Below are 19,962 nucleotides of genomic sequence, written 5' to 3'. Positions count from 1 at the left end.
TTAAGCCAAAAATAAAGTTGATGAAGGCCACATAGTACATACCATTATATGAAGTTAGAAACATGTGAAATCATACTCCGTACTGCTTAAGAATATATATGTAGTTAGAGAATAAGTGAACACATGCAGGGGAGTGATAGAAAATTCAGAAGCAGGGTTTCTTTCAGGGGGAAGAAGGGAAAATAGTAAAGGTTGAGGATGGACGTGGCATAGTGGAGTTCTAACTGATGTTTCATTTCTTAGCGTGGGTATTGTATTAATCTATACATTTTTTAGTGTGGCCAAAATGTTTTTATTTTTAAAAGTGTCAGCCCGGCATTATACCCTCATTGGATTCTACTTTAAGCTCCAAAAATAAACTTATTAAAGAGATCAGTCTATATGGTTGGTTGTGTAGGGGCTTTGTAAAAAAAGGGGTGACAAGCTACCTACCAGTTTGACTTGTTCATGATAGGGACCCTGTAAGTGAGGTGCAATTAGTGATAAATAGCTTGCCCATTAAGACTTGTGTTTCTGTTCCTGTATCACCAAGCAAAGAAGTATTAGTGTTGGAATAAGGAAACTAACTTAGAAATCAGGCCCTGATGTGTTTAGAAGCAAATGAATTTGGACCTGGAAAGATGTGTCCTCCTCATATATATTTTTTTCTTTTTTCTTTTTTTTTTTTAGATGGAGTCTTGCTCTGTTGCCCAGGCTGGAGTACAGTGGTGCGATCTCAGCTCACTGCAACTTCTGCCTCCCGGGTTCAAGCAATTCTCCTGCCTCCACCTCCCAAGTAGCTGGGATTACAGGTGCACGCTACCACGCCCAGCTAATTTTTTGTATTTTTAGTAAAGACAGGGTTTCACTATGTTGGCCAGGCTGGTCTTAAACTCCTGGCCTCAAGTGATCTGCCCGCCTTGGCCTCCCAAAGTGCTGGGATTACAGGCATGAGCCACCACATCCGGCCTGTCTTCCTCATATTTAATTCGAAATAAGAATAATACCAAACAATAAAACAAGATGTCTATATATACTGAAATTAAAATAGCTTCTTTTCAAATTACCTGAAGATTAACCTCTTGATAAATTGAGTGAAGCTGAACTTTTTGCATCTTGTAATTGGTGGTGGAGGATGGTCAGGAAACTGGCTCTGCTAGTGACTTAGTGTATGGTCTAATCTACCTGTTGGGTACTTCCATGGAGCCAAAGCCAAAAGACGTAAAGTGCTCTACTTTGTATATATTCCCAGCATCCAGCATAAGCCCAGCACCTAGTAGGCTTTTATTATATATTATTATATATAGTATTAATATAGGATTAATGAAAGAAGGAAGGAATTCTTCATTCTGTGTGGTGATTACCTTTACTTACTAGTGAAAGAAATAGCTTAATATATAAGCTACTCTAATGACATCTAATGGCTAGCAGCAGCCAGGGATGCTGCTAAACATCCTAAAATGCACAGGATATTTCCCTAAAAAAACATGTTATTTGGCCCCAAATTTCGACACTCCAAAACCAAACAAAGATATTACAAGAGAAGAAACTGCAGACCAGTATCTTTTGATTATAGACACAAAAATCCTCAATGACGTATAAGTACATGGAATCAGGAATATAAAAACGATTGTACTCCATGACTATTGGATTTATTTCAGGCATACCGGCTTGGTTTAAAAATCTGGAAACCAATCAGTGTAATCTACCTTATCAAAAACTACATGATAGTCTCAATAGACAGGAAAAACTCTGCATAAGATTCAACATCCCTTCATGATAAAAAGGCTCAAAAAACTACAACTAACGTGGAACTTTCTTGACCTGACAAAGGACATTTATGAAAACCTCACCGATGTTAAACCTGTCTGTTGTTGTTAAGATGCAGTATTCCTCAGATCAGTCTCTAAGTTCAATGCAATTTGTATCAAATCCCAGCTGGCTTCCTTGGAGAAATTGACAAGCTGATCCTAAAATTCATAGGATTCATATCTCTGTTTCAAAACTTACTACGAAGTGAGTAATCAAGACAGTGTGGAGGGTGGGATTAAAAAAAAGACAGTGTGGAATTGGCATAAGCACAGACATATGATCAATGTGATAGAATTGAGAGTCTAGAAATAAACTTATGGTCATTTGATTACTGACAGGGGTGTTAAGACAATTCAGTGGAGAAAGAATAGATTTTTTTCAAACAAATGGTGCCCAGATAACTGTCTGTGCAAGAGAATGAAGTTGGACCCTTACTTCATGTCATTTTTAAGTTTGGAAGATAAAATGGACCAAAGACCTGATATGAGTTAACACTGTTATACTCTTAGAAGAAAACATACGTGTAAATCTTTGTAACCTTGAATGAAGCAATGATTTCTTAACTATGACATCAAAAGCACAAGTGAGAAAAGCAAAAATAGATACATTGGACTTCATCAAAATAAAAGCTTTTATTCTTCAAAGAACACCATCAAGAAAATGAAAAGACAATCCACTGAATAGAAGAATTTTTGTAAATCATATATCCAGTAAGGGACTTGTATCTAGAATATATATATTAAAAAACTCTTACAAGTCAGTGGTAAAAAGATAACTCAGAAAATGGACAAATGATCCGTGTAGGTTTTTCTCCAAAGAATGTATGCAAACAACCAAGAAGCACATGAAAATATGCTCAACACCATTAAGCATCAGGTAAATTCAAATCAATGCCACAGTTAGATAACACTTCATACCCACTAGGATGGCTATAACTAGGAAAAAAAAAAGGTGTTGGCTGGGGTGCAGACAAGTTGAAATCCTCATACATTGCCAGTAGGACTATAAAATGGTACAGCCCTTTTGGAAAACAGTCTGGTAGTACCTCATGACATTTACTATGTGATCCAGCAATTCCACTAGATGTTACTTAAGACAAAGAAAATATGATGTCCACATGAAAACTTTTACAAATGTTCATAAGAGCATTAGTCATAATAGCCAAAAACTAGAAACAACTCTAGTGTCCATCAACTGAAGAATGGATACCTAAAATGTGTTATATGCATACAATAGAAGATTTTTCAACCATAAAAAGGAATGAAGTACAGATACATGTTGCAACATGATGAACCTTGAAAATACTATGGTAGTTGAAAGACATCAGTCACAAAAAGTCTCGTTTTGTCTGATTCCATTTATATGAAATGTCCACAATAGGCAAATCCATAGAGAGAAAGTAGATTAGTGGTTGCCTAGGGCTCTTGCGTTGTTGGGGGGAATGGAGAGTGATTGTTAATGAGTATAGAGTTTCTTTTTGGAGTGATAATATCTAGAATTACATGGTGGTGATGGTTGGCCAATTTTAATATACTAAATACCACTTAATTGCACACTCCAAGTGGGTGAATTGCATAGTGTGTGAATTATATCAATAAAGTTGATAGACACACACACACTTATCTTTTAAATGTCAGTAGTGCTGAGATTGAAAAATCTTTGTCTCTATTTTAATTCCATTCTTAAGGCAATATCCTTCTGAGGCTTATACCCAATGCCTCATGTATTTTGAGGTATTTCTACTCCGGTTGGAGAGTGTTCCAAGCCCTTTGTGAACTCTGGTCACTGTTCACTACTAATTTCTGGTAGTTATTTCCCTGGTCCCACAGAGGTCCCTAAACGCCTTTGAGGACTGGTACTTGGCCAAGAGTTGAGGTGACCCTTCAGCAGATCTCTGGAGCTCTATGTGCAGCTCTGTTATCTGGCATTCTGTCTCATAAATTCTAGTTTCCCTGCGCCCACCAAAGAGGCAGTCATGTTGTTTACCTCATTTGTTTTTCCTCTCTCAGGGATCACAGTTCTGTGCCAAGTGTTGTCCAGTACCTGAGAAGTTTTCCTCCTCATGTTTTTTGTCCAGTTTTCTTATTGTTTATGGTTGGAAGACATTTCTCATGCAGTTATTTTTTATGAATGAAAGCAGAGGTCAGGTGGCACAATTGAACACTGCACAGAAAGAACAGAAGAGGGAGGCTGGAGAAAAACATTCTATGAAGTTTAAAACATGATTGCCGGCCAGGTGTGGTGGCTCATGCCTGTAATCTCAGCACTTTGGGAGGGTGAGGTGGGCTGATCACCTGAGGTCAGGAGTTCGAGACCAGCCTTGCCAACATGGCAAAACCCCGTCTCTACTAAAAATACAAAAATTAGCTGGGCATGGTGGCAGTTGCCTGTAATCCTAGCTACTTGGGAGGCTGAGGCAGGAGAATGGCATGAGCCTGGGAGGCGGAGGTTCCAGTGAGCAAAGATCATGCCACTGCACTCCAGCCTCGGTGACAGAGTGAGACTTCATCTCCAAAAAAAAAAAAAGTTGAGCACGGTGGCTCACGCCTGTAATTCCAGCGCTTTTGGAGGTCAGGGACTTTGGATTGCCTGAGATCAGGAGTCTGAGACCAGCCTGGGCAACACGGTGAAACCCTATCTCTACTAAAATACAAAAAAAATTAGCCACATTGGTGGCAGGCGCCTATAGTCCCAGCCACTCACTCTGGAGGCTGAGGCAGGAGAATTGCTTGAACCCAGGAGGTGGAGGTTGCAGTGAGCCGACATCATACCACTGCACTCCAGCCTGGCTGACAGAGCGAGACTCCATCTCCAAAAAACAAAACAAAACAAAACAAACAAAAAAAGAACAGAGAGCAAGACGTATGAAGTTAGAAAAACTGTCCTAAGCATTGCCCATGCTCTAAAACTTCAGGAAAATTAATCTTCACTTAAAAATTAGCAATGGGAAAAGAACCAAATTCAAATTTCTTACAAAATTATTATGAGAAAAAAGAGAATAAGGAGTAGGATGTCATTACAGATAATGTATACGTACCAGAAAATCATGCTCACAGATGAAATAAAAATGACGATCTGGCTGGGCGCAGTGGCTCACGCCTGTAATCCCAGCACTTTGGGAGGCTGAGGCTGGCAGATCACCTGAGGTCAGGAGTTCAAGACCAGCCTGGCCAACATGGTGAAATTCCATCTCTCCAAAAATACAAAAAATTAGCTGGGCAAGTACCTGTAATCCTAGCTACTCAGGAGGCTGAGGTGGGAGAATTGCTTGAAACCGAGAGGCGGAGGTTGCAGTGAGCTGAGATCGCGCCGTTGCACTCCAGCCTGGGTGACTGAGCGAGAGTCCGTCCCCCGCCTACCCCCCCTCAAAAAAAAAACTACTGTTTTAAAATGAGCTAAAAGACACTAAGAAAATGATACTAGATGTGAAAGAACATCAATAAGAAGTATGAAAGATTGGAAATGAGGTGATTGGATTTAAGAAAGAAGTATAAAGAAAAAGATCAATTTAGGACTGAAGCGTAAACTTGAAAGAACATAATAGCGAATAAATGTAATACATATAGTTTTAGAGTAGAATTTAAAAAGAGGGATGTGCAAAAAATTAACATAGCAGGCCTGATCACAAAGCTTTCCTTAGAAAGCCCTTCCTGCAAGCTTCGCCATTGATTGGAGTCTGGGACCTTGAATTTTGGGAGAGTTTTCACCATTTCCTGATGAGAGTGGCTCACTGTGCCTTAACTGTTTGTGCAGACAGTGTGGTTTATGCTGATCACCTACTTTCTTGGAGCTGGAATTTTGGTACGTGGTAGGGAGATGGTGCCTGTGGGACCAGTCCAGCATAGAAACCATGGGTGCTGAGTCTCTAATGAGTTCCCTGGTGGACAGCATTTCACACGTGTTGTTACAATTCATTGCTGGGGAAATTTAAGTGCATCCTTTGTGACTCCGCCTGGAGAGGATTCTTAGATGCCCGGTTCCCCCTGGACTTTGCCTCAGGCACCTTTTCCTTTGCCTGATTTTGCTTTGCATTCTTTCACTGTAGTAAATCATAGCTGTTAGTATTATTCTATGTCGAGTCCTGTGTATATACCATGAATCATTGAACCTGGCAGTGGTCTTGTGGGCTCAACATACACCTTTCTCATTATTTGCCTTTCTAATGGGCTTATTGGCAGGATTTAGGAATGCAAAGTTAGTCATGTTGTTTAATTACAAATCAATTATAAGTGAATCTACAACCCTGAAGTTTTGTAATATAATACAGTGTATATTTTATAAGTCAAATTAACTGCCAAAAAGTTAGACAAATGGTGAATTTATGAACTCTGAAAGCTGTACACACAGAAATATTTTCAGCAATAGATTTCATGTGTTATATGGTAGTTTTTGTCGTTGTTTCCATTTTAAAATGATATTTAAATAAGTTCTGTACCCTTATTGCCTTTGTCTCAGTCTTTTTTTTTAAGTAGGGTTAGAGGAATATGGAGTTGATTTCTCTGTCCAGCTTTTGGCAAAGATGTTTCCCTCCCACTATTGAGGGAAAAAAAGCATCTATTGTATTTTTGGTGTCTGAAATATTGATAAAACTATTTTCCCATGTTATATATAAGATTTCTATGCAGGTTCACACAGCATGAATTCTAGCCAGACGTTGTTGGTGAGTTTCATTTCAAAGCACATAGAATTTGTCTTCTTCCACAAGGATAAATAATTTAGAATTGCTTGAGTGTTTCATGTCAGTGATCAGATACTATTGGATACTTTAGGATGCTGGGAGATATAACCCTTAGTTCAAAAATATATAGAATTCTAGTGGAAATAGGTGCTAACAGAAGGAAATTTCATTTCTATTGGGAAGGAAGACTCCAACTCCAGAATACGTATAAATTTATACTTATAAATACTTATGAAATATATGGGAACTCCAGAAGCGTGGTTAGTCCTTCTTGTAGTTGCTTGATAATTATTCTAGATGGGAATCAGTCTGATTTAAGATTGCCCAGTGGTTGATCTTTTATTAAAATCAATGTAGATGTCAATTTAAAAAAAACTCTTACTGCATCTGATTTGAAATTTAGATTACTTGTTTAGTAAGGACAAAAAGAAAAAACAAAAACACACACAGCAAAAAGAAAAAACAAAAACACCCATAACCAACCAAATAAAAAACCACAGACACAACACATTAATACTTACGTTAATACCATTAATTAAAATAACCTATACCTTTGCTCTCTAAAGGTCTGGGGTTGTGAGCTAACTTAAAAACCAACTTGGTTGTTCACAGTTACTGGTTTCTTTTTGATATTGCAGATATTTGGTAATTATATGTAGATGAAGGCTGTAAGCCTTCTACCCCACCACCTGTATACCAGGTAGTGGGTTAATTCCAACTGAATTCTGCCACTCATTTAGATACTTTTTAGCAAGCAGGCACAAGAACAGTCATGTAAACTCTTCTCTAGCTCTATGAAATTCCAATTCTGTCTTTTTGGTATTCTGACAGTACCTTGTTTCAGTGGTTCACTTGAAGCATATGCAACATTATAATAGGGACAGTTCACTTTTAGTTGGAGTCAGGGAACAAACCCTGAGATAATTGGTAGAACAGGGGATGCTTTCAGAATCCTAAGCCTGAAACACCATCCCTTAGGGTATGGGCTGTTGGATTTATAGGATTATTATACCCTGTTCATGTGAGGGAGGAGGCAACTGGGCAGTATTTCTGGACAGCCTACAAACTTCCATACCACAGTGAAAAATTATGTCTTACACATCTGTTGTTGACAGAAGATAAAGGCAGTGAGCTGAGATGCTTTTAGGAGAGGCTGCTAGTTTGTGGTTTCTTGATTAGTCTCATGCCAACTGTTATGGCCTGGATGTTTGTGTCCTTCAAAATTCACATGTTGAAACCTAATCACTACTGTGGAGGTATTAAGAAGGGGCCTTTTACTAAATGATTAGGTTATGAGGGCAGATTGTTTGTAAATGGGATTAATGCCCTTATATTAATAGAAAAGACTTAAAGGAACTGTCCCTCCTCCATGTGAAGACACACAGAAGGTGCCATCTATGGGGACTGAGCCCTCACCAGACGCCAAATCTGCTGGCACCTTGATCTTGGACTTGACAGCCTCCAGAACTCTGAGCAATAAACTTCTGTTTACAAACTGCCCATTCTGAGGCATTCTGTTATAACCCAAATAAACAACGATGGCAGCTAAGCACCCTTCTAGGGTCGATGTCTGATTAGGGCACTAACATGTTAACTAGTCACCCCTAGGATGGGCTTTGTTAAACCTAATTGTCAGAACAGCGGAAGTAAGGACTCATATCTAAACATATGGGTAACTGGTTAGATACCAACTCAGAGCCCAGGCTATCAGCCAAACTTCCAACTTAGATCTTTGACCATGAATTCATGTGAGCTCTTGTCAGCTACATAGCCAATCACTGCCTAATTGTTTCTTCCTGTAAATAATGTTTTACATTTTATAACTGTCTGGCTATTTCACAGACATTTCTGGAGCTTTGTGATTCAAAGGGAAAAATATAAACCCAACCTGGTTTTCCCATAGGAAGATGGCAGATATTTGTAGAGCCTCTACTGTCCACTAAGCCCTACAGGTGGTACAAAATGATTGCCTTCAGGGCGCTTAGATCTATTAAGGAGGGTAGAGGCACAACATAAATTGCTGTAATTCAAGACAAATTAAGTTAACTGCTACCAGAGGGAGAGAAAGGGCTGAACACTTGCTATCCTTCAGTTTTGGAGTTGCTTCCCTCTGAAAATCATTAACAGATTATCATTCTTTGGAAGCTAGATCAAACCTGTCACAGATACATTACACTACCAAAGGACAGCATTGAGTTACTAGGCAACGTTCCTAATTTGAGGTAAAGTAATTTCTCTTTTCCAGGGCTTTGGGGCCTTAGTCAAAGCAGTCATCTAGAAGTGAAGGAATCTCTTTTTGGGTACTGGTTTTTCGGGCTCTGATTTTAGGTTCTGTAAAGTTCTGGGTGAGGGCTTGTTTTCTTAACTCGGGAAACTGGATGTTACCTAAATTTCATTACAGCTATGAGAAGGGCAGTAGGTTTATAGCACAAACACTTATGCCTTTCTTTTGTTAAATAATTTAGTGACCTGCTGTTATTTTCCTTGCCTTTAAAAATAAGCTGTCAAGCCTGTAAGGGCTGTTGACAGAAACATTTAAGGACTGGCTGATAAGGGAAATTGAATTACTGCATTAGTACTGCATTGATTAGTAGTTCTTAACACGAATTGGAATTGTACATACATTTATTAGTCATGCTGTAGCTCATTCTCAAATCTTTTTGAAATTTATTGAACTTCTAATTTTGTTTTGGATAGATACTGGGACAATAAGGAAAGTGTGAATGCTTTAACTGAGTTTAAGGAAATAACAGTGTTTTATACCCACTAAATGCGGCCATGGTAATGTGTGTTTTTTTTCTTTTTTCTTTTTTTTTGGAGACGGAGTCACACACTGTCACCTGGGCTGGAGTGCAGTGGCACAATCTCGGCTCACTGCAACCTCCACCTCCCGGGTTCAAGCAATTCTCCTCCCTCAGCCTCCCGAGTTGCTGGGACTACAGGCGTGCCCCACTACGCCCAGCTAATTTTTGTATTTTTAGTAGAGACGGGGTTTCATCATGTTGGTTGGCCAGGATGGTCTCCATCTCTTGACCTCGTGATCCACCTGCCTTGGCCTCCCAAAGTGCTGGGATTACAGGCTTGAGCCACTGTGCCCGGCTGCATGTGTGTTGTTAATTACAGAGTAAATAACACTTGTTGCATATGTTAGAATCTTTTTTTTTTTTTTGGCCAAGATGTAGTCTCACTCTGTTGCCCAGGTTGGAGTGCAGTGGCATGATCTCAGCTCACTGCAATCTCTGCCTCCCCGGTTCAAGCGATTCTTGTGCCTCAGCCTCCCGAGTAGCTGGGACTACAGGTCCGTGCCACCATGCCTGGCTAATTTTTATATTTTTTAGTAGAGACGAGGTTTTGCCATGTTGGCCAGGCTGGTTTCGAACTCCTCACCTCAGGTGATCCGCCTGCCTCAGCCTCCCAAAGTGCTGGGATTACAGGTGTGAGCCACTGCGCCTGGCCTAGAATCTTGATTAAAAGTATTTATCAAGATGATCTCATGCTAAAGAATAAGGAGGACAGTTTTAAGTACCTTGACATATTTTTCTAGCTGATTGCACAGCTTTTCATGAAGCTGTGACCACTGTGCTTGGCTAATGATAAAAGACCATGTTTGGTTCTATTCCTAGAGCAAAACCAAAACAAAATGTTGTTACCATTACTTCCCTTTCCTGTTCTTGTTTTTTTTTGTTAGAGTAACTATCTTTGTCTTGCATCAATCTACTTAACAGCACCAGCATTAATGGAATACAACAGCCTGATGAATTTTCATTTTGCTCCTTTTTTTTGATTTCCTATGAGAATGCTAATTTTTGCCATAATGTAGCCAGAATGTTTCTAGTTCCTGAATTAGTTTTTTTATTTCTTTATGCACTTACATCTAGGCTAATTATATTTGATTCTTTTACAGGAATTTTAAACAGCTATCAAGTAAAATGGAATTTATGACAATTAATGGAACAACATTAAGGAATCTGGAAATCCTGCAGAATCAGGTCAGGCAAATATAAGGGCTAGTTGATTATAAATGGTTTTGGAAAAAACTTCTGAGTAAGGCAGCAGTCTGTTTTTAGAGATACAGGTGAAAATATAGTGTCTTTAGCTGACTGCACTATTAATTGATAACTGTAGCACTTTTTGGAGAATGAACTGTACATAATACTTCTGGGTTTTTTGGGGGGAATGATGGAGCTGTCCTTTTTAATGACTGAGGGGCATGCTTATCCTGACAATTTCTGTAACATCATTTCTGTATCAGGTAGTTTTTTGGAAAGGCATCGTCACTGAAAATTAATATGAAGTGGGTTTTTTTTGGTCTACTTGGTTATATTTTTCTATATACCTTTAACTTTTTGTTGAAATGTTTGCAGTCTTATTTCATTATTCAGGTTATAAAACAGGTTTCTGGGATATTCAGTTTGACTGTAAGATGCATAACATTTCAGTTCGCAAACTTTCTTTCTTTTTTTTTTTCTTCTTTGAGACAGAGTCTCGCTCTGTTGCCCAGGCTCGGTTGAATGAAGTGACGTGATATTGGCTCACTGCAACCTCTACCTCTTGGGTTCAAGTGGTTCTCCTGCCTCAGCCTCCCTAGTAGCTGGGATTACAGGCACCCACCACCACACCTGGCTAATTTTTGTATTTTTAGTAGAGACAGGGTTTTGCCATGTTGGCCAGGCTGGTCTCGAACTCTTGACCTCAGGTGATCCACTTGCCTTGGCCTCCCAAAATCCTAGGATTACAGGCGTGAGCCAACGCACCGACCTCAGTTCACAAACTTTCATTGTTTATTTGTCCTTTGTTGATGAATTAGGAAGATAACGGGGAGATTAAACTTACTACTTTCATTTATTAAATTATCACTTGGGAAGATGAGACATTACATTATAAAATTAATGTTATCCTAACAAAGTAATAGAGATAAAAAGCAACCCAACGCCATTTGATTAAGTAGTGGAGAATCATCTGAACCATCTGAGTCAAAGGAGTTAAAACTCTTCAGAAATATTTATTACTATCGCAAATTAAACACTGAATTTATTCTCCTGACTCCTGAATCTGCATATTATTAACTAGTTTCTCTCAATTTCTTCCTGTTCCAGTCTGTCCTAGTATGCTGAATTCAGATGTATTTTTGTTCAGTAACATTTTTATCTTGTCATCATCCAAAAGCTGAGGATCTGTCTTGCCGGTCTCTCTCATCAATTCTGTAGCCATCTCCATGATAGGAAATAAGTAGTAGGAATAAAGAGACATTTCTCGGCTGAAGGAGTGCCGATAGTCAGCCTGCTGCCACCCCTGGCATTGTCAGCGTTCCTTGCTTCTGTTGCATCTTCCCTGTTCAAATCCTACTACAACAGAGTCAGTTCTGAAATCAAATTCCTAAGGCAGAAATCATCTAGAATCAAAATACCCTTCAAAATTCCTTCCTTTATTGGGCCTTGCACCATTTTAGAAGCAGAAGCTGAGAATTAACATCTTGTGCTTGTCTTTGTCCCTCAACTTCACCCCCACACCCCCCACCCACCTTTCCAAGGAGCAATGGAAAGAGGTGCAGGGTAGGAGTTGGGTGTCAGCAAGAACAAGGATAAAATAGGACACGTGTCTCTCCCTCCTCTCTTGTCTGAGCCTGCTTCTCCAGGGGTGTCAGGGAATTGGCCTCCTCACGGGACCCTTTACCCCAGTCAGGCCAGTCAAGCTCTGGTCTCAGGAGCAGTGCTGCTGCTGATCTGAACTGCCCTCCTTAGCCTGTCCAGCCATCCTCAGAAGAACCTTTGTGACCTTGTACCTTCTCTGTGCTCCCTCCGTTGAACTCCTGAGGCCTGAGAGCTTATGTCACACCTTTTCTAGTTGATTCCTGGCAGGTGGCATTGTATCCTAATTATGAGTCTTTTTCCAACTTGTCTATATGCACCCTGAGGGTGGGACCATGTCCTTGCTATGTTCAGCACATAGGAGGTACTCTGGAAGTAGCTACTTACAGAGGAGAAGGAAAAAAAGAAAGGATTAAAAAAACCCAACTCAAGTGGAAACAGCTGTTTCAGGTCTCAAGCTTTAAATGTCTCAGTGGGCTTTGTAATACCACTGTGAAACCTTGGTGAAATTAATTATGTCTAGTTAATTGTGATTTTTTTTTAAGGACCCAAATTTTAAGTGGCAAAAGCAAACTTTTCTAGGGATTTAGTAAAACAAACTAAAATACAGTCCTTCCTGGGTAAATACCTAGAGTGCAGTGCAGGTTCATGTCTGTCTCCAGCACCTTGTTCAGTGTTGTCATGAGAGTATTGGTTTATAAAATGGTAACTGTGGAATACCAACGGAAAATTAAGTCATCTTCACCATGTTGTATTTCCCAAGGCAGGAAAGTATGCAATTATATTTTAAAGATGCTTAGATAAGCGTACATTTCAAAAGAATCTTCTGAATAATTTATTCTTAGGTAACCAAAAACTATAAACGATCCCTTTTCTGTGTAACATGTCAGTACTTCATTCTGTATGTATGTATTCATCTGTCAAACGTTAAATGAACACCTGTTATGAGCCACATTGTGCTAGGTATATGTGACATTTAGAATCGGGGTATATGAAATAACAATTTGTCACAAATAATTGTCTAGTTAATAAAACTTGTTTTCTGGTCTTTCTTAGACTGATATGAAAACCAAAGGAAGTTTGCTGTGGGTTTTAGACCACACTAAAACTTCATTTGGGAGACGGAAGTTAAAGAAGTGGGTGACCCAGCCACTCCTTAAATTAAGGTAAAAGGAATTCTTTTTGGGGTGTTTAATCTGAAATTATAAAATTGTGAAATTAAAGGCATTTTAAAACCAAGGTTACCATTGTTTTTAAGAACACAGTTTTAAATTGGAGAACATTTTATTTTATAACTGAGCAATAGACTGGCTCTCTAGTATTACAAGGATTTTTTTCCTCATTCTCATGAATGAGTCTGCTTGCAGATTGGCAGACATAGGGCGTTGTCCCAGGATAGTGAGGAGAGATGCCTTTTGTGGAGGGCTTTGAAGGCTAGACTGAGGAGTTGATAGCTAGAGGGAGTTCATTCAGTGATTCTGAGCATGGGGCTGATATCATCAGAGCTGGGCTTGTGTGCAGGAGGGGACTAAGTGGTAGTAGTAGTGGGGTCAAGTTAGCAAGTTCATGGAGAGGTGCCGAGGACCTGAGCTACAGCAGTAATAGCAAGGAGTCCAAAAGAGGGGTTAGGTGTGAAATGCTTAGAAGAGTAGAGTGAGTAAAGTTGGAGCTCCCTAAGGGAAGATACTTGAATCCAGTGCCTAACATTCAGTGATTTCCAAGGTTGTCTGCACATCGGAATCACCTGGGATGCCTCACAAAATACTCATGCCTGTGTCCAACCCCCATAAATTGTGATTTAATTGGTTTCCAGCATGAGTAGGGAGTTGAGATTTAAATTTTACCCAGATGATTCTGATATGCAGATAAATTTGGAGATTCTGACCTAGAACAGTGCCTGGCACTTAGTAGAAGCCCAGTTAATGTTTATTGAATGAAAACTGTTATTTATTGCACACTTTCTATTTACTGGTGTTTAATACTCAAAATCACCTTCTGAGATAGGTCGTTGAAATGAGGAATCAGATTCAGAGAGCTTCACTAACTTGCTCAGTGTTTCATAGCTGGTAGAGATAAATATAAGATTTAAAACCAGCATTGACTCCAGAGACCTTAGCAGGAACAAGCCATTATCCTGCATAGTTATACCTCTGGCTAGACCAGAGTGAATATGGCATGATGGTGAAGAGAACTGCTATGTGTTGGCTCTGTCAACTGAGTGAGTCACTCCCACTAATCCTCAGTGTTCTCACCTTTGACATGGTGGAACACCTCATCACAGCGTTGCTGTAAGGAATAAAATTTTGAGCTCTCTATCTTACACCACATAGTATGCTAGGAGCTTTATGAGCATTGTCTGTTTTAAACTGCACAGCAGCCTCACTAAGCAGATGCTGTTATTAGCCCCGTGTTACTCTGTGATTAATAAATAGTCACTATTTTCAATAAAAGATTGCAGATGTTAATGTTGGTGATAGGCTTGAAGACACTGTTACGGGTTTTGCTGTTGTTTTCTTCTTTTTCTTTTGCAATTTGTTTTTTTTACAATGCCAACTTTAAAAGGTCACTAAAATTAACTGGACAATAATCTAGGCAGACATCACTTTACAAAAAAGAGGGAAAGCCCAAAATGCTGCCTTCTATAGAGAACCCACAGTACAGTTTTATTCAGAGCAAAGAAAAAAGAAACTTGATCATACTATGAGAAACTCAGCCATAGGTTTGGAATCTGTATTCACACCACACATTCACTGAGGACAATATTCTGCTCATAACGATTGATTTGCTGCTGCATTTCTCTGCTCTTTGTCTGATATTAACAATTATAAACAGAGCAGGGCAGCTAGTATTTGGAACAATCCTTACAGTGTGATGGCGTCAAGGACATTTCACTTCTGTTCACACCACTGGTTCTCTTGGCGTACCTGGGTTTCCTCTTCTTCAGTAAAGTCATTTTTGGTATTGGAAGTCTTGCGAATCTTCTCAGGACTTTTCTCCTTGATCGTATTGGCAACAATCTTGCGTGTAACATCAAGCAAACCTTTGATGTCTAAGTAGTTTGCAGGCAGAAGAAGTAGAAAAAGTATTCCTTGATCGACTTTCAGGAATTGTTGGTCCTAAGGAGGGATCTCCTCTGTTCGTTTTCTTTGTTCGCATCATCCTCGGGAGGAGGAGGGCCATTTTTGTGGTGGGTACACCACCAAATGACCTTTTAAAAATATCGCTGCATTAACTTTGGTAGAGGAGCTGGGTCATTATCTCCATCCGTTCTCAAATCTTCCAACATGGTCTTGATAGTCACAGATTGTTTGGCAATTTCCACATTGAATATCTCCCCATCAGAACTCAGCACCTTAATTGACGGCATGGTGTTTGAGCTTAAGGAGACCACTGGCCAGAGGCTCATGAGAGCAGGGCGACGTCAACAAAGAAGAGGAAAGCAGAGGACAAGGACACTCAAGACATGGTTTGGATGATGATAATTACCAAATCTTTTCAGATTTAGTGGGTCACTCCGATTTCTTTTCTTAGCCATAAAGACCTTAAGACATGGGAAACTGATGAGGTAAAGAAGAAATCCTGAAAATGGAACTATCTCCTTTAGTTCAGCATTCTAATGAAATAAGCAGACCTTGTAGAGCAGACGCAGACAAGATGGCTTTCTGTGGACAACAGTGTAAGGGATGCAGCATTGTGGCTGCTGGAAAGGCTGCCTAAACATCTACTACCATTCTGACTGTGTTTTTGCTTACTTGTTACAGCAGAAACAGACTCACTAGCAGACTTTTCCATGTCAATTAAAATTTTTTATTTCCAATGTTAAATTTCTTTTTTTTGTGTACCTAGGATTAATCTGAGATAAATCTAGTAGACCATGTTGTCTGTTGTTAGGCGCCAAATCATGTATCTCTGGGGATCCTACCTTCCCAGAAAGGCAGAGAGAAAATATGCCAGGCATTCAACACTGATGTTTTCAAGTATGAACTTTTCACTGACCTAACACTGATGTTAGCCAAAAACAAACACACGAAACTTTTCTTTGCCCTTTTATTTTAGGTCATGGTTTTTAAACTTTTATCCTCCTAATCTATTAAAATCGATTTCAAAAGAATTCCAGTTTAATTTTAATGGCACTTGCAACATATTCCAAACAAATACCTGGAGAGAATCTGCTGATTAGTCAGTGGCTCAGCTATATAATTAGTCATGTACCACATGACAACATTTTGGTCCTTGGGGGATTGCATATACAGAGGTGTTTTCTATGTTTAGAAATGTTTAGACACACAAATACTTACCAGTGTGTTACAGTAGCCTACAGTATTTAGTAGAGTAACATGCTGTCCAGGTTTTGGCCTAGGAGCAGTATACTGTACCACATGGCCTAGGTGTGCTGTGGGCTGTACTATCTAATTTTATGTAACTATATGCTCTGTAATGTCCATAGAATGACAAAATTGCCTAACAATGCATTTTCCAGAATGTATCCCCATCATTAAGTGAGGCATGATGGTGTTGTTATTTATACTGACATAAGTGCCTTGCTGATCACATCGGTGGCTCATCCAGACAAATATTCTGTCTCTGACGTTGACTGCCAAAGGTTAGTTTAGGGTCTGGTTTTCTACAGTGAGATCGTAGAACAAATAATGGATGAGAGGGGATTCAGCAAAATAATGCATATCTCCCCAGGTTCTGCAAGATCCCATTGTTTGTCAGTTATCCATGAATTCTCCTAAATCCCTTAAGCTCCTCTTTGTATTTTTATTTTGTTCTAGCTCTTAAGGGCAAACACGTAGTTCATAAGTCTAGGATCAGGCATTCAAGTTTCAGAAGACTTTCCACTCCCGTCACTTTTTATTCTATAAAATGGTCTCTTTGGTGCAAAATTTTACTAGTGACTTTTAGAAAGTAAAAATGGTTTTTACTTTATACTTACTGACTGATTCAAAGAGTTCGCTTAGATTATTGAGGCTGGATTTTACTGTACTGATATCACATTAGCTTTTATAAATAGGTTATTTTTTCTTATGTGTTCTCACCTATAGTTTTTATCAGTTCTGCTAATTTTAGGCAAGAAGATTCTTCAGTGTAGTTTTTTTTTTAAATAAATGAATGTCACATTGGCATGCCATTATTCTTAAGGCCTTTTAAAATTAGATTATATTGAATTCATTTTTTTTGAGGCTCTGTCTTTGGACTTCTTTCAGTTGATATAGTCTTGTCAATCTTTTATTTACACACACACATACACACACATGCACACACACACACCCATATGTATGTCATTGGTTTTGTCAAAAAGCCTGATAATGCAAATTCTCCTTGTAAATATTGGTAGAGGAGAAAAAAAGAAAACCGTGAGATGCGTCTGTGTTCCAGACTCATTGGTGGGATATATGGCATGAGTCCCTAAAATGGTGAGTTAAGCAAAATAATTAGTTTCCAAGGCAGATTTGTTTATCTTAGAGGTATTCCACTTTCAGTAGCATACTATATATTTTAAAAATAAAAAGAAATTTAGTTTCTTTCATGAGTACCTCTTTCTTCTACCCGTACTTTACATTTTTTAATTTAAAAATTTGTAAAGTTTTATCTTTAATTGACAAATAATTGTATATATTTGTATTAGTCAGGGTTCTGTAGAGGGAGAGGACTAATAGGATAGATGTATATAAGGAGTATTGACTTACATGATCACAAGGTGAAGTCCCACCATAGGCTCTCTGCAAGCTGAGGGGCAAGGAAGCCAGTCTGAATCTCAAAACCTCAAAAGTAGGGAAGCCAACAGTGCAGCCTTCAGTTTGTCGCCAAAGGGCAGAGAGCCCCTGGCAAACCACTGGTGAAGGTCCAAGAGTCCAAAAGTTGAAGAACTGAGATTCTGATGTTCAAGGGGAGGAAGCATCCAGCACAGGAGAAAGATGGAGGCCGCAAGACTCAGCCAGTCTAGTCCTTCCACGTTTCTCTGCCTGCTTTTATCCTAGCCACACTGGCAGCTGATTAGATGGTGCCCACCCAGATTGAGTGTGAGTCTGCCTCTCCTAGTCCACTGACTAAATGTTAATCTCCTTTGGCAATACCCTCACAGATACACCCAGGAACAATACTTTGCATCCTTCCACCCAATCAAGTTGACATTCAGTATTAACCATCACAGTATTTATGGGGTACAATGTGATATTTCATTACATGTATACATTATAGAATGGTCAAATCAGGCTAATTAATATATCTATCACCTCAAACATTTATTATTTCTTTTGGTGAGAACATTTAAAATCCTCTTTTAGCTATTTTGACACATATACAGTGCATTAACTATAGTCACCATACTATGCAATAGATCACCAGAACTTGTTCTCGTCTAAACAAAACTTTGCACTAGTTGACCAGCATCTCTCTTTTCCCCATCTACCCTCTCCCCTAGCCTCTGATAACCACCAATCTGATCTCTACTTCTATGAGTTTGACTTTATTTGATTTTACATATAAGTGAGATCATATGGTATTTCTCTGTCTGTGCCTGGCTTATTTCACTTTGCATTATGTCCTCTAGGTTCATCCATATTGTCAAATGACAGAATTTCCTGCTTTTTTTTCTTAAGGCTGAATAGCAGAGTGTGTATGTGTGTGTGTATGTGTGTGTGTGTGTGTGTGTGTGTATCACATTTAAAAAATCTGTTCATCTATTGGTGGACACTTTGGTTGTTTCCATATCTTGACAATTGTGAATAATGTGGCAGTGAACATAGGGAGTACAGATATTTCTTCAACATACTGATTTCAATTCCTTTGGATATATACCCAGAAATGGAATTGCTGGATCATATGGTAATTCTATTTTTAGTTTTTTGAGGACCTTCCATACTGTTTTACAAAGTGACTGTACTGATTATAATACCACCAACAGTGGACAAGGGTTCCCTTTTCTACACATCTTTACCTATACTTGTTATCTTTCATCTTTTTAAATAATAACTAATCTGAAAGGAGTGAGGTGATATATTGTGGTTTTAATTTGCATTTCTCTGATTAGAGATGTTGAGCATTGTTTCATTTATCCATTGGCCATTTTTATATCTTTTGAAAATTGTCTATTCAGATCTTTTGCCCATTTTTAAATAGGGTTATTTCTTTTCTTGTTATTGAGTAGTTTGAGTTCCCTGTATATTTGGTATATTAGCCCCTTATCCAGTGTTTGATTTGCAGATATTTTTTCCTAGTCTCTGGGTTGTCTGTTTACTCTGTTCATTGTTTCTTTTGCTGTGCAGGAGACTTTTAGTTTGATGCAATCCCATTCGTCTGTTTTTGCTTTTGTTGTCTATAGTTTGGTTCCTGAGCATCCCAAAGCTTTTTCTCAAGTCTTTGCAGTTGTTAGTCTTTGTACTTTGTGGTCTCTCTACGTAGAATATTCTTCTGTTTCTCTTTAATCTTTACAGGGTTAACTGCTTATACTTGAGGTCTCAGCTTAAAACGTTGTATTAATATCTTCAGAGAGGTTTTATTTGACCTCCTAATCTAAATTATGTAACTTATATCACTTATTGATAGCATATAGGGTTTATCATGATTCTTACCTGTGTTTACTTAATATGTATGAGGGGTCTTACATTATCTGTACAAGGGGTCTTCAGAAAGTTCATAGAAAATGCATATTACGAAAAAACTTTGCATAGATTTCAAAAAATTTTGGCACCAAAATAAACTCATACTAACTTGTTAGAGCATGTCTCAATAGGATGTAGTTTGAGGCGTTAATAGGGATAAGATATCAGTTTGCAAAGGAGGAACTGGTACCATTCCTTCTGAAACTATTCCAATCAATAGAAAAAGAGGGAATCCTCCCTAACACATTTTATGAAGCCAGCATCGTCCTGATACCAAAGCCTGGCAGAGACATAACCA

The 19,962-nt window shown here is 38.8% G+C and overlaps 1 protein-coding gene and 1 pseudogene across 1 annotated transcript in view; one reads left to right on the top strand and one right to left on the bottom strand.

Moving 5' to 3' along the window:
* MSH3 (mutS homolog 3) overlaps window positions 1–19,962 on the top strand; it is a 226,955-nt gene that overhangs the window by 79,081 nt on the left and 127,912 nt on the right. Inside the window, exons 11-12 of the mRNA XM_058440757.1 lie at window positions 10,374–10,458; window positions 13,114–13,223. Of these exons, the coding sequence (XP_058296740.1) occupies window positions 10,374–10,458; window positions 13,114–13,223 (195 nt within the window). The remainder of the gene's footprint in view (window positions 1–10,373; window positions 10,459–13,113; window positions 13,224–19,962) is intronic.
* Window positions 14,946–15,424, bottom strand: LOC116471051 (S-phase kinase-associated protein 1-like; annotated as a pseudogene).

This window comes from Hylobates moloch, unplaced genomic scaffold, assembly GCF_009828535.3.
Source record: "Hylobates moloch isolate HMO894 unplaced genomic scaffold, HMol_V3 SCAFFOLD_6, whole genome shotgun sequence".
Classification (NCBI taxonomy): Eukaryota; Metazoa; Chordata; class Mammalia; order Primates; family Hylobatidae; genus Hylobates; species Hylobates moloch.
The sequence above is the reverse complement of the archived record's forward strand: the minus strand, read 5'-3'. Positions and strand labels throughout refer to the sequence as shown.